The sequence below is a fragment of the Hemibagrus wyckioides genome, linkage group LG13, assembly GCF_019097595.1.
Source record: "Hemibagrus wyckioides isolate EC202008001 linkage group LG13, SWU_Hwy_1.0, whole genome shotgun sequence".
In the NCBI taxonomy this organism is placed as follows: domain Eukaryota; kingdom Metazoa; phylum Chordata; class Actinopteri; order Siluriformes; family Bagridae; genus Hemibagrus; species Hemibagrus wyckioides.
The window spans coordinates 7,701,204-7,715,981 of NC_080722.1; the positions used below are offsets into that span (position 1 = coordinate 7,701,204).

Genomic DNA, 14,778 nt, shown 5'->3' on the forward strand with positions numbered 1-14,778 from the left:
ATCCTGCCTGTCTGTCTGTATCTATCTATCTGTCTGTCTGTCTGTCTGTTTGTCTGTCTGTCTGATTGTTTGTCTGTTTATCTATCTATCTCTCTCTCTCTCTCTCTCTCTCTATCTGTCTGTCTGTCTGTCTGTCTGTCTGTATATCTATCTATCTATCTATCTATCTATCTATCTATCTATCTATCTATCTATCTATCTATCTATCTACCTGTCTGTCTGTCTGTCTGTCTGTCTGTCTATCTCTCTCTCTATCTGTCTGCCTGCCTGCCTTCCCGCCCACCCATTCATCCCAACATTCATCTATATTTCTGTCTGTCTATCTACAAAATGCCTATAACCTCTATGTGTTAAAGATGGAGATTGTTCTCTTTATTGGACATGGTAGTAATATACAATCACTTGCTCAAGCGTGGTTCTGTGTGTCACAGCGGAGACATGTGGTGATAAGGTGCCTTTATTCCCACTATTCATAATAGCGTAGCGATTATTGTTGTAATTCTCAGCTTCATTTCTGATTTTCATGCTGCTTCAATGTGCTGATTGGTCTCCTGTTAATAGCATGTAATATCAGCACCTTCAATAGCTGCAGCACTTTAATATTTGAGAAAGAACAGTTTTTTTTTTTTATTGCAGGCCCATAGGGCGCCGCCTCCCGCATTATTAATTAAACCCAATTGAAGGCATGTTCGCCTTCTCCTCACCTTTTCTTCTCCTTCTCCTTTGCTTTAGGCGTCTTTTACTGTCAAATGCTCTTATTAGGCTTGGGCATGTATTCCTTCTGACAGAAAAAAAAAAAAAACCATGAAGTCTGTTATTTACAGAAGAAGTGAAGCAGCGGTTGCCATGGGCATTTTCTTTCCTTCGCTCATTAGTCGCCTCACTGAAATAGTATGTGGAGATAATTGCTGAAAAGTTATATAAACCTGGTGTGGTGTTTGCCGCATTTGTTTGTCTCACATTATTACCATCGCTTTACTGTCCCAGGCACATTTAAGTCCTGTGTCCACTGAGCACTGCCGATGAAAGTACAGCATTATTGCTGTTCCGAGACACAAAAATCAAATAGTCATTACGTTCGGATGAGTGAGTCTGATGCTCAGGAAAACTTTGGGCGAGAATGTGTCATGGACCTTTAAAGATTTGTTGTTGCTGGGGTCATCGTGTACTGTTCAGATTGATGAGCGTTGGACTGGATTGTGTTCTTGATGGACAGTGCTTTTTGTAGTAGCTTATTGCTTGTAGCAGCACTTTCAGTGCAAGACATTCTTCTGCCTCTTAATGAGCCTCCTTTCTCTTTTTTTCCTCTCTCTCTCTCTCTCTCTCTCTCTCTCGACCTGTTTCTTTTCCTCAGGGCAGTTTTGTGGCGAGTATGACGGCCACACTCCGACAGATGGACGACTACCACTACGCTCACCTCATCAACACCTTCGGCAAGATGAGGACCGATGTGGTGGTGAGTGTCGTTTGCTTTCTATGCAGAGACTCGATACTTGACAACTAAAACTTCAGCTCCATAGGATGCTAACGATTGTAGTTTTTGCTGTGCATCCAACACAGTTGGCTCTAATTTCTGATTAGTTTCTGATTAAAAGTATCTTGGCTGTTCATTTGAGAACATCAGTGCGAAGAAGAGAGTCCAGCTACGTTTTCAATGGCATTTTTCTTCTGTTCAGCTGTACGTTCTTTCTCAACCTTGGCCCGTCTCCTGTGGATTGCAACACCGGAATGAAATTGTATAGCAGACCATTTAAATGAGTTCAAGCTGCTTTATTTAAACAGCTTCACAGTGGTGTGAAACTGCTAGCTCGTCGAATTTGTCCTGAATTACGTATAATAGTGGAGCAAAACAGTATGCCGAGATTTTATTTATACAATCGATTTAACTATTTGTTTAATGGTGAGGTAGAAAATAGGATTCAGAGACTTTTTTCCTTTTAATATACTTCCATTGCATATACATTTATGCCGTTTGGCAGATGCTCTTTTCTAGGGGGCATCTCATGTATTCAACTGAGCAGTTGTGGGTTAGAGGCCTTGCTCAATGCATTTGAACTTACCGCCTTCCAGACAGTTAGTCCAACATCTTAACCCCTGAGCTACCACTGCTTGTAATAGCTACATCAAAAAATTTCCTTTGTACTATATATTATGTTTAGAAAAATGTTTAGAATGTATTATTTATTTATTTATGCATAATGGACAGATGCTGAACGCTCTGAAAGCAGCAGGATCAACATTTATACAGAGTATAATTAGCAACAAACTACACCGCAGTCATCTCTGTTAAATCTCTGCAGTCAGATTCCTCCACATCTACAAACATTTAGACGAAATCTAGAAGGAAAAATTCCACTAATTCAACTGTTTGGGATAAGAAGGTTTGGTGAATCAAATCCCAGGGTAGTGATCAGTCAAAACCGACTGTAGTGTATTGTATAGTACATAACTATAGCAGAAGTATGTGAATAATTATTTCCCACCACTTCACCATATGTTGGACGTGTGTAGTGTGAGCAAAAGTGTGGACTTCAGGCAACAGGATGCCACCATCAGTATGCCTTGTTTTGCTCTAGATATTTGTCACAGCTGTAACAAATCTTGTCCTCTAGGAAACACCTAATATATTGTGTTTGTTTTTTCACTCTTCCTCTGTAGTTCCTTAGGCAGTAAATAAGTGGAGCTTCTTTCTGTGCCAGGAAAATGCAATCTGAAGTCCAAAAGCAAAGAAGCTAGCGAGAGCCACTGCACAGAAATGTTATGGATTACAGCTTTTAAAGGACTTTCAGATCATATGGAATTATTATATTTTAATTCCAGAAATACGCTTAAACAGCACTGTCATAGCCGTCTATATAGATAGCTGAAAGAGAGTTGTCTGATGTGTGAGCGATGCCTTTAGCTGTGTTTTTTTACCCTCACAGATGCAGCAGAATATATAAGGGAAACTATATTTTATTATAGATGATAGAAAATTGAGAAAATGTAATTCATTAACAGCTGTTTAGTATGTTTATGTATAATATCTTAGTTTGTTTATCCAGTCATGTGACTTTATTCTTTTCCACATGTATTTGTGTTTGTCCTTCAGGTAATGTCTTTAAAAGCTCTTATTGAATTTTTATTCTGAATAGACTCAACTGGTCTCTTATCGATTTCCGAACTTCCTGTTTATTTTAAACCGCGAAAGTTGAAGTACCTTTCAGCAAAGAATTAAGCTCACTTTGAAATGAGATGTAAAAAGGTTTCATATCTCTGCACCTCCTGTCCACTGCCTCAGTTTTATATGGTGTAGTGCTTCATTTCTCTCACTCTCCTCCCTCCTTTCCTCCTCCCCCCCCCCCCCCCCCCTTACAGGACTTCTTAATGGAAACATTTATCATGTTCAAAGACCTCATCGGGAAGAACGTCTACCCCACCGACTGGGTCATCATGAACATGATGCAGAACAAGTAAGTGCAGCTTGCGTCCAGCGCCAGGCCTTTCTCTGCGTTTCCTGATTCAGCATCACTGCTCTTGTGTGACTTTTGTTTACAGGGTCAGCAGTCAAAGACTTTTGATTGAAACAATACAGCAAGCCTTCAAATCTCTGATTGTAGTCTCTTCATTGTGAGCACTTTTTGTAAGTGTAAATGCGAAGGGAAACCGTATATAATGAAGCTACAGAACTTCAGAATGGACATATAAAGTAAATATGTAGACGACGTGGAAGCTCACAGGATATGACAGCTGTGAGGATTGAAGGAAAAACTTTTATTAGTGATTATTCCAGGATTGATCCCCCACTTTTTCCTCTCTCTCTCGCTCTCTCTCGCTCTCTCTCGTTGCTTAGAAACAGCTCTCAGAAGTAGGCAACTGTTTTGTGTTCCCCTCCATGCTCGCTCTGAATTTTTTTTTTATTATTTATTTATTTTTCCCGTGGATGCTAATGGCAGGGGCGCTCACGCGGCCTCCGCACCAGCTCTATCAGATGTGCAGTGGCTACACAAACAATGCCATGAATTATAAATACCTCGCATTTTAATCTCCAGCCTTGCTGATCCCCCACGCTGCATGCTCACACACTGTTGTCTTGTTTTGTTTTGTTTTATTAATGTCTCTCTCATTGAGCCGTGCGCTCGTCGAGAGCCGGAAGAACACAGGGGAAGAGGTTCTCATATGCTTTCACTGCTGGGTTTTCAACAAACTCGCGCTTCTCGAAGCCATGCGTGTTGGTTTTGAGTGAACAGCGTGTTGTTTTAGCTTTGTTTGCTTCAGCGGGACATGTTGTGTTTCTCTAATACCAGCGCTCTGCTTCTATAATTAGGCATGTAATCAGTAGCAGAGTAGGGCTGATGTCAGAGGTGCCAAAATCTGTGCTAAGGCAATAGAATTTACCTTTTTTTTAAACTCAGTGCTCCAGCACCTGAAAAAAAAAAAAAAACCTATGCTTTCCTGCTTCCTCAGACGAAGCAGTGGTCAGAACAAACATGAATAATTTTCACCCTGCAGAAAAGCCAGTTCACTGAAGGGGAAAGGACACAGGACGTCAAAGACATTTGTGGTTACTTTCACTTTGCTGACTTCTCAGCCGCCTTCTTTTTTCTGAATAGGGATACCCATACTGTGTGGCTTCTTTTTTTTAGTTTATATCACGAAGACAAAGACCTGATAAATATATATATATCCCTTTTTATGTACTGAGCTCTCTTGTCTTCTCTGTGCTTTATTCCTTTTTGCCTGTCTATACATTATATTTATATGTTATATGCTGTAATGGACTGCAGACTGGACATGCACTTTTTCAATTTTATAATAGTAAGTAGTAGGTAGATAGAAGCTTGTACACTAAATATATATAGATAGATAGATAGATAGATAGATAGATAGATAGATAGATAGATAGATAGATAGATAGATAGATAGATAGATAGATAGATAGATAGATAGATAGATAGATATAGAGATAGATAGATAGATATAGAGATTGTGTGTGTGTATGTATATATGTGTGTATAGATAGATAGATAGATAGATAGATAGATAGATAGATAGATAGATAGATATAGATTTTCCATCAAAGTGGAATTTTGGGCAGCATAAAAAGTACAATAATCGATCAGTTTATGCCATGTTTCATTTCCCCTTCCTTCATGCGTTATTGGAGATGCTTGAGCACGGATGATGACCTCAACATTTGTCACCACCATCATTACCAGCTGGATGTTACAGGCTCAAATAAACATGGCCGGCCTCACTCCTGAGACAAACATTTTCCACCCCCATATCCACCTCCTGCTTTTTGCAGTTTCGGAATAACCGAGTTTCCAATCAAATCCCGATGGATAAAAGCAGAACCTACCTGCCAAATAATGCAGTTTCACTGTGGGGGGAGAAAAAAATGTCTTTGAATATCTGTTTCATATTGTCTTTAAAAGTACTATGAATAATTTTCCTCTCCTTCCTCTTTCAGAGTGATCTCAAGGAGCACTCTGAGCTTTCACGTCACATTACCTTTCACATTTCCTCACTTATTTAATTAAGGAATGGACTTATTTTTATGTCTTTTTTTCACTTATTATTGCATTACACTCTAATGAGAAACTCTGCTTAGTGCATCTCGTATTTCTCAAAGGGTTTAGCCTTCATGTAAAACCTGTGAAGTCAGATATGTGACTTCACACATTACTTCTAGTCTGTATTCATGAGTCAAAGTGACACTTTCGCATGCATATATGCATGCATACAGTTTATAATTCACTTTGACTGATGTTTGCAGGAGGCTTCACCATGCCGTCATTTCTCTCTCTCTCTCTCTCTCTCTCTCTCTCTCTCTCTCTCTCCCTCTCTCTCTCTGAGTCTCTTCAGTCAAGGTCGTCTTCCCTGAAATCACTCTTTCACTACATTTTTATTTTGTTTGGTTCTCTCACATTGCATGATCTCAAGTTTCCTACGTCAACCAAAGAAAATACCAAGGATAAAAATGAACACTCTCTTCATTCCTTGTTATTTTTTGTTCGGTCTGGACGTTTTCCACACAGATAAACATGATTTATTTAAGTAGTAAAAGTTCACATGCTTTACTAATCTAATTAAAACTATTTACTGTGATAGTTTTGATAGGCTAATGGGCCTAAAAATGACTGACTTAATAAAAAAAAAATATAATATACACTCACTCTCCACTTTCATGTTGTTGCAGAATGCAGAAAATTGTGCAGATGCAGCTTAAGAGCTTTAGTTAAAAATCCTATCAAACATCAAAATGTGGAGAAATGATATCTCAGTGATTTTGACTGTGGCATGCTTGTCGGTTCCAGATGGGCTAGAATTTATGTTTTTGAAGCTGCTGATCTCCTGGGATTTTCCAACGCAATTGTCTCTAGGTTTATATCAAATGATGCGATAAACAGTAAACATCCAGTGAGCTGCAGTTTTGTGGGCGGGGGGAAACATGTCCGAGGAAAATGTTCAGACTGGTTCAAGGTGACAGAAAAGCAACTTAAATAACTGCTGGTTACAGCTGCGGTATACAGAAAAGCTTCTCCGAATGTACCCCTCTTAATATCTGTATACAAGTCTGTTTAGAACACATCAACCCTTGAGTCTGAATAATTTGTTGTTGTTCACTTCCATCTGTAGCCTGGAAGCAATTTTTGAGTGACTCCGGAGTAGGAGGAGTCAAAGGTTCAGGCGCAGAACAACGTGGAGATGTTTATCCAGGAATATGTCTTGCTTGAGAAACATGTACCATGACATCCTCTACTTCAGTCATGAGGCATATTTCTGACAATGCTGTGTTTCTCCTCTATTATACCGTCTGTATGCTGCCTGCAGGCTCTTTTCCAGAAGTTTTTCATCTCTGCTTAAAGAATTTAATGCATTTAGTCAGATAGCATCTGATCACTTTGCTGTAAAAGGGAAAATCTTCCATTAGAGACCCACATGTCTAAATGTGTCATTGTGTGGAGGTGATGATGATCGCTAAACAAGTGCACAAGCCTATCTGAAGCACCTGCTAGTGCATCTTCATCACATTATCACCGCCAGGCCACTCTCGGCTCTCGGTGTGAAGACGAGCAGTGAAGGAAAAACTCTATTCTAAGAGCTGTGATTTCTAACAAAGTCATATTAACACCTGGAATTTGTCATTAATCACCCAACTGGGTTTCTCTGCAAGCAACACTTTCAGTCCTAGTCAATGACCTTGCTTTTCAGTCCGTTTCAGAGATGCAACTTAATTTATATATTTTTTCCTTCCACTGCTGAAGGAAAACAGATTATGGCGTCGACTTGGTCTTAATCAGTGCCTGAAATGGACTTCTTTCCCCTCCATCTTCTCTAAGTGGATTGATTCATTGCTGGCAGTCGGGAATGTCCGTTTCCATGTCCATGTCTATTTTTTTTTTTTTCTACCCCCAATTCTTTACGTCAGAGCTAGTGGCTTACATATGAGAGCTTGTAATGAAAGTTGAAGTCCAGCCATTGAAGCGATCAGTAAACATTTATGCGCAACATGAATCTAAAAAAGCAATATCTCTCTTTCTTTGGGAGATTTTCTTTTGTAGTATTGTTACCACTGTAGTTTTATGGTATTGATACTACACAGCCTTTAGGTGAGTGTAAGAAGCTAAAGGTATATTTTTGCTGTACTGTGTTGGAAGGTTTTATATGTTAGTAAAATCAGTTACGTTTTATTTGTATCATGCACAGGAGCAAGCCAGAAACCAGCAAGGAGAGAAACCAGACTCAAAAAAATAACCTTATTCTCTGAGGATAGTATGAGTCCTGGGATAAGCGACACATATATATATATGCGATATATATATATATAGCTGTGAAAAAATGTTAACAGAATTGACTAGCTTCCGTTTGATTTGCAAGTGAGTTTTGACTAAACAGCTGTTCTGTTTTCTCTGCACATATGCTGCAGATGTGATGGATAGAGATTAAGTTGAAAAATGTCTTTTGTATAAAATGGTATTATAACCAGGGTTAATCCGGTTAAGGGTTCGTTCCATATTCTCCGGTGTATATTTACGGTTCGTTCCATTTTCCCCGGGGCATACTTAGTGTTTCTATAGAACCCTACAGAGATCCATAAGAGCCCTTTAACTATGCAAGAGACCTTTTTTTTTTATCTGTTACAGCTCAGTGTGATTTGCATACACCTTCGTGCTGTCAGCAGGGTATTAGACATTGGTAAATGTGCTAGTAGAGGTACTTACTAATGCAAAGCCATGCTCTGTATCTGTATACACTGTATTGCCAAAAGCTTGTGAAGACCTGACCATTTATATGGGTCTTCCCCAAACTTATCATAAATTTCGAAGCAGTTTCCCTTCAATGGAATTCAGAGGCCCGAACGTGTTCCAGCATGGCAGTGCCTCTGTGAGAGCCAGGAATCCATGCTCATCAGCATCAACGCTCTTCTAGCTGATTGAACACAAATCCGCATGGCCACATCCCGAAATCTAGTGGAAAGCCTTTTCCAGAAGAGTTTACAGCAAAGGGGAATAAATCTGGAATGAGATGTTCAACAAACATGGTTGTGATTGGTCAGTTGTTCACATACCTTTGGCCATGTTGTGTATATTGAAGGCTAGAGATATCCATAGCATTTAATTAAGAAATGGGTTATTATTCCGTTATCTTATTAACCTAAACTCTTTACCGAAACCACAGAGGTAGAAATGTTAATGGTGTTCATAATGAATTTTGCTCATAGATGTCTGTGATGAACTTAGTTGGTTCTGTTTAAGCTAGTAGCTTATTTTAAACCGCCACGAATAAATAAATTAATAAACGTAGTCGTTGTTTTTCCACCAAGCTTCATATCTGACTTTATTTATTTTTTTTAAAACCGTGTTCCCTGTGATCACAGTTCTGATTCATACCTCCGTTCTCAATTAGATTACGTATGAACTTTTCTGCCAAGCATTTTTTTTTTCCCCCCTTTGTGTGTGTGTTCGTATTTGCTTAGATAACATTTATTCATTCTGAATAATGTATTCATGTTTGGTTACATCCCTAACATGCTTCTTTAATACAGAGTGACTTTGATTTTATTATCTGTCTTGCTCCGGTCCATGCTGGATGCTGGAAGATGCCGGATGATGCATCATCTGAACGTACTGAATGATGCGCTCAATTTTTAGACCACTTTAATACACGCTCGTCTGGCTGTATCCCAGCCGCGCAGGAGGGATGTATTCTGTTAGCTGGTGACTGCACGCTGGTAGACTGTTACATCACGTGGGGTTTTTTTCCCTTTGTGTGTGTGTGTGTGTGTGTGTGTGCTGCAAGAAGACCAGATCTGTCAGCAGGGCTCTGAGTCATCGTGTCCTGTTCATATTTTTTTAGACCTCCGAATGAAAGCTTGTCTTCCGAGGTGCTAAATTAACTCTGACTCTCTATACATTTTCATCCGCCTGCTTGTATTCAGTCTGCCTGTTTATTCTTGTTCTCGCCTTCAAAACCCAGGTGGTGCGTCCATCTATCCATTCACACACTGCTGCCCCTATCCCCCCCCCCCTTTCTGTCTGTCGTCATCTCTCTGTGTTCTGCTTTGCTCATAATACAGTCCCTGTGATCTGGTCGGAGGATTTGTGTGTGTGTGTGTGTGTGTATTTCTGAGGCTTTGCAGCCTATCCTAAGCACACTTACAGTAGTGTGAGTTGGGGATGTGCTCACATAAGCAGCATGTGTGAAAATGGCCACGACTTGCCTGGAGGCTGATATGACTCTGAGCACTGAAGTCGGTGAATGAACCTTGAATTTGTACTTGGGTTTTCCTCAATGTGTGCATCTTTCCTTACCCTCCTCACTGATTTATTTTTTTTTCCCTCACTGCTTAGTTTGTGCTTCTGAGTGTCTCAGAGAAGGTGAGACTCAGGGGAGATGTGAGGGCCACCCAGAGGTCTCAGCCAGGCCAGCTTTTATCGCCTTGACAACTGCTGCTTATGAGAAGCTATTCGCAGAGAAAATACACACTCCTGGGCTCTGTGTGCTTGTGTGTGTGTGAGAGAGACTAACTTTAATAGCTCATGTACACACTTCTTCCCAAAGCTTGTTTAAGTGTGTTTACAGAGCTTTTGTGAATTCTTTCCAAATCATGTAACAGCAAGTGAAGTTTATGTTCTATCTCCCACTTGGCCTTATTTTAAAGAGTCCATTTTGTGTAACCTTCAGTCATGTATTATTAATGCTTCATTTCCTTGTTGATGGCGTACTATCCCTCGTAAAGTCTCATAGAGGGAGGCGATGTTGTGTCCAGGGATTTATTCTCGTGTCCTCAGCATTTTCTGCCGCTTATGAAACTTTCATATCCATCACATTTCTCGCCATTATTGCTCATGGGAGTGACCTTTCTCCAAAGCAAGGCCGTGCTGTACAAAAACGGGGTGATTTCATTTGCACACGTTGACATTTCTCTATATAACTGGCTGCCAGGTAATGCAGGGTTATTGTACTCCTGAGTGCCATGGATCCTGCGGTAGGTAGTGTGTGTCTGTGTCTGTACACACTCACATTTGTGGCCTATAATACAGCGCTAGCCACAAAGACCTGTGTGCTTTTTTTAAGCTTAGAAGTGATGCCCTCTGACATGCCTCGTGCCTCGAGAGATGCACTATTAGGATATGTTTTGTTTTGTTTCTTTTCTTTTCATTCTTTCCAAGTGACTTCATACATATGTGGATGTTTTTTGAAAACAGAGTTTTCATTATTAAGAATATTTCTGTTCAGTCAGCCTTTTGGTCTTCTCCAAAACACACAAGTAATTTAAAAAATGCTCATGTGAGCACTCCAGCAGAGTGACTGTAAGTCATAAACTGTGACATCCAACGCCTCAGAAATAGCTAAAATCTATGTATTGTACTGCATCTTGGCCAAAAAATTCTAAAAAGGAAAATCATTCATACATATGGACTGGCAATGAGGTGAAACTACTGCATAAGGTCACACATGAGTCTTGTCACACATGGACCATTTCCTCTGTCTGCAGAACGGGTTGTACTGGTGGAGCGGTCAGGAGAAGTTTCTCATTCTGGGGAATCTGCACAGTGCTGTAATAATAGAGCAAATAGAAATCAAACTGCAGGCAACGTATTACAGCCCATAAACAGCCTGGCCAGCAGTACTAATAAACACATGCAGAGCTGCAGTGGGCGTGCACAGGTCAAAGATGGGTCATCATCGTTTTTAAAAACTTAGGTTTCACCTCCACACAAACAGTGAAAGAGTTTGAACCTTGGATCAGACAGGGTTCAGAAAAGCCATGTTTTTAATGCCCCAAACATTGTTTCTGGTCAGAGAATAAAACGTTGCAGTTTTATGCAGATGGGGCTTGTTTCCCCAGAATTATAATGTTGGAGGTGAGACGGTCAAGACCAAAGCAATTGCACTGGTTATGGACAGTACTGCTGTTCATCACACTTTGCCCCTACTAATGCATCTGTTTGTAACATCTTTAATATGATGTAACATCATGTTGAATTAATTGTTTTTCTTCATACATAAATTGTTAGTAGCAAGTAGCTTGTTAGCTAAAGGTTAATTAATTATCTTGGTTTACTGCGTCAAATAATTTGTATCCACGGCATATCCGAGCAGTCTTCCCAAGCTCTATAGTGTGAAGACGTTTGTCGAGCTGGCTCTACAGCACAGACACCCTCTGTTGTATAGCCAAGTTCAGAATTTTTCTTGTTAGAGCTTTAAAACTTTGTTATAGGCCTGAAAAATATCTAGTCACACATGCTCAATGTTCATCTATTTTCAGGATACACCACCCTTCCTCTTTTCCGTGCCATTCATCCTATGCATGGTCACAGGCAATATTATCACTGGAAACTCATGGCACAAGGTGCAGGACCTCCTGAATGGGGTGCCACCCATTGCAGGACACAAAGTCCCGTTCACACACTATGTACAATTTAGAGATGCCAGTCAGCCTACAAGGCATGCTTTTGGACTGGGCAGGAAGCCCCCAAAGCTTGGGAAAATCATGTAAACTCTTTAAATACAGATTGTGAATCAATCCTCCAACCCAAGGCAAACATCTGGATAAATGATGCAGATTTCTGCTAGAGCAGCTATGTCACGTTTTGTATTGTTGAGTGAAACGTATACCAGTGTGCTTTATCTTAATGGTGTGATCCAACTCCTGGACTAGTACGCTTACCGTATAGCCTCTTACAGTTGGACATTGGAGTATAATGAAATAATTATAACAGCATTACTTGGCTTCTAACACCTGAAAGAACACGAACATGGATCTTATACTCTAAATAGTGTAGTATTGCGATTTTAAAGAAAAGAACTGGTGTTTTTAGTTCTTCCTGTGGTTTGCCGTGTTTATTACATAGAAATGTATTTTGGACTTTTTTGTATGCCTTAAAACCTGTGCCGCTGTAATCTCCTGTGCTGTTCTCACACAGATGAAAAGGAAGCTTAGTCAAGCCAAAGATATTAATAATAAAAAAGCAGCCATGTCCTATCCCATGACATGGACCAAGGGACAACAATCAGGGGAAATCGAATTTCTCATCCTGACCTGAATTATTGGACTCCATCATGCGAATTCATCTAAGGCTCTTCAGCTGTCACTCGTGCTTGGCCAGTAGTCCTGTTCATTCTCCAAAGAAGCAGCATGCAGCTGCATATATACTCACCCTTAGGTGGATCAGACCTAAGAGAGATCGACGTCCAACTAGCAAATGAAAGATGGCAGAACTGAAGGAATAACCTGGCTTCAGACGAATGTACCAAACTGACTCGTACAGTCAGACTGGATAAGTCAGGGCTAATTAGAGTGAGGAATGTTCTCTGAGATTAGCAGAGGGATTGGAAGACTAGAGGAAGATGCAGTGGATGAGATTACAGCACAGGTCAATGACTTACACTCTCCTCAGTATTGACTCATTAGGAGTACAAACAGATGCGACTGTACCACAGTGACAGCCGCTGACCTGTCTGCCTGTCTCTGTTTTTATCTCACCATGCCATTTTTTTTTTCCCCTTCTTCCTCCCACTTTCTCCATCTTCTTCCCCGTATTTGAATTCATAGACATTTTTATCTCATAAGAATTCAGTATATGAGACACTGCACCACTTTAATTTTAACAGAACTGCGCTAAACCTAGACGGCCATATATGTGATTATGCATCATTCATTTCAACTTGACAAAAATATTTTTTACTTATTGTACATTTGCACTCGTGTTTAATGCATGTGAAATTGCATGAAATACAGACATCACACTAGAAGCATGGGAGTGTTCATAGGTAAAGAGAAAAACATGTCCCCTCTTTTGCCATTCCATATTTTCCTTACCACACTGATGCTGCGGATAAGTGGATTTAAAAATGCGTTTGAGGTTTCGATTGCATCTTCAATTTTACAGCCGTTTCCTGTCAGGCTGTCCGGAGATCACGCCTGTGACGTTTTTACCTCGTGACCAGAAAAGGAATAAATCTATTTCAACGTACATTTTTTTTCGTATCAGCTGTGATTCACTCAGGAGCTTAAGTTCATCCATGTACATATAGTAAAAAAATATATATGTAAATATACATTCAAAATATTTTTATTTATATACGTAGACAATTTTAGTCATTATGACCACCTGCCTGTTGGTCCCCATTTTGCTGCCCAAACAGCCCTGACCCGTTGAGACATGTACTCCGCTAGATCCCTGAAGGTGTTCTGTGGTATCTGGCACTAAGATGTTAGCAGCAGATACTTTAAGTCCTGTAAGGTGCGAAGTGGGGCCTCCATGGATCAAATTTGTTTGTCCAGCACATCCCACAGATGCTCAACTGGATTGAGATCTGGGAAATTTGGAGGCCAGACACTCGTTGTTTGCTTGCCCATTTTTCCTGCTTCTAACACATCAACTTTGAGGACAAAAATATCCCACCCACTAACAGGTGCCATGATGAGGAGATGATCAGTGTTATTTACTTCACCTGTCACTGCTCATAATGTTATGCCTGATCGGTGTGTACATATACACTTTTTGTTTCTTCTGTGGGTTTTTTTTTTATAGTGTCTTTACACTATCGAAGATGTTCATATACATATAACATTAATACAACATACACAAGTATAGCAACTACATTTAGAAAATTAATTGTTGAGACAAAATCCCTTTAATATTCAACCCTATAAGTACTTGCTCTTCAAACCAGCTTTGTGTAATTTTCCAGTTTTAGAATTCACCATAGATATGATGATATTCCCTCCATACACCCTAAAAGTCAATGTGTTCAGAGCTCTGAATATTATCTGTATTAATACCGTTTTAAATGGAAATTCCATAAGCTGTTTTTGCTGCTATCGATTGTTCTCGCTTTAAAAGTGTGCAGATGTTGAATAAAAGCTGGTGAGTGAAACGATCACACAGTTATAAGATCATCAGCATCATTATTGAACAGTTTCTGTCAAACGTCTCCATACATGCCAGACTTGTGTATGCTGGCACCATGACAGTCGAGCCTTCGTCAGTGGATACTCGGGGACGTCCACTTCTCGGTTGGGCCGCCAAAAACTTTCTTTTGTCAGAGGCATTTCTAAAAGTTGTCTGACAAATGTTTCAAACATTTTCGAGGATATTGTGCTAAAAAGTGTTAATTTCTCTTAAGAACCTAGTCTTTTGGTACACGCTGTGCTTTAAATCCATTTCAGCTGCACTACACAGTAGGAAAAGCACCTGTCTCAGGGCTCTGGTTAAATCCCTTCATTCGTGTCTCTGCATTTTAAGAGTGAATCAGCTTACGTTCAGCATTCAGCGTCCTTTT

General features: G+C 40.0%; 1 protein-coding gene across 2 annotated transcripts in view; it reads left to right on the top strand.

Moving 5' to 3' along the window:
- The window catches only part of dock1 (dedicator of cytokinesis 1), a 268,380-nt gene that overhangs the window by 182,263 nt on the left and 71,339 nt on the right, over window positions 1-14,778 (top strand). For both annotated transcript variants that reach the window (XM_058405904.1, XM_058405905.1), the window contains exons 28-29: window positions 1,355-1,456; window positions 3,358-3,452. In XM_058405904.1, the coding sequence (XP_058261887.1) occupies window positions 1,355-1,456; window positions 3,358-3,452 (197 nt within the window). The remainder of the gene's footprint in view (window positions 1-1,354; window positions 1,457-3,357; window positions 3,453-14,778) is intronic.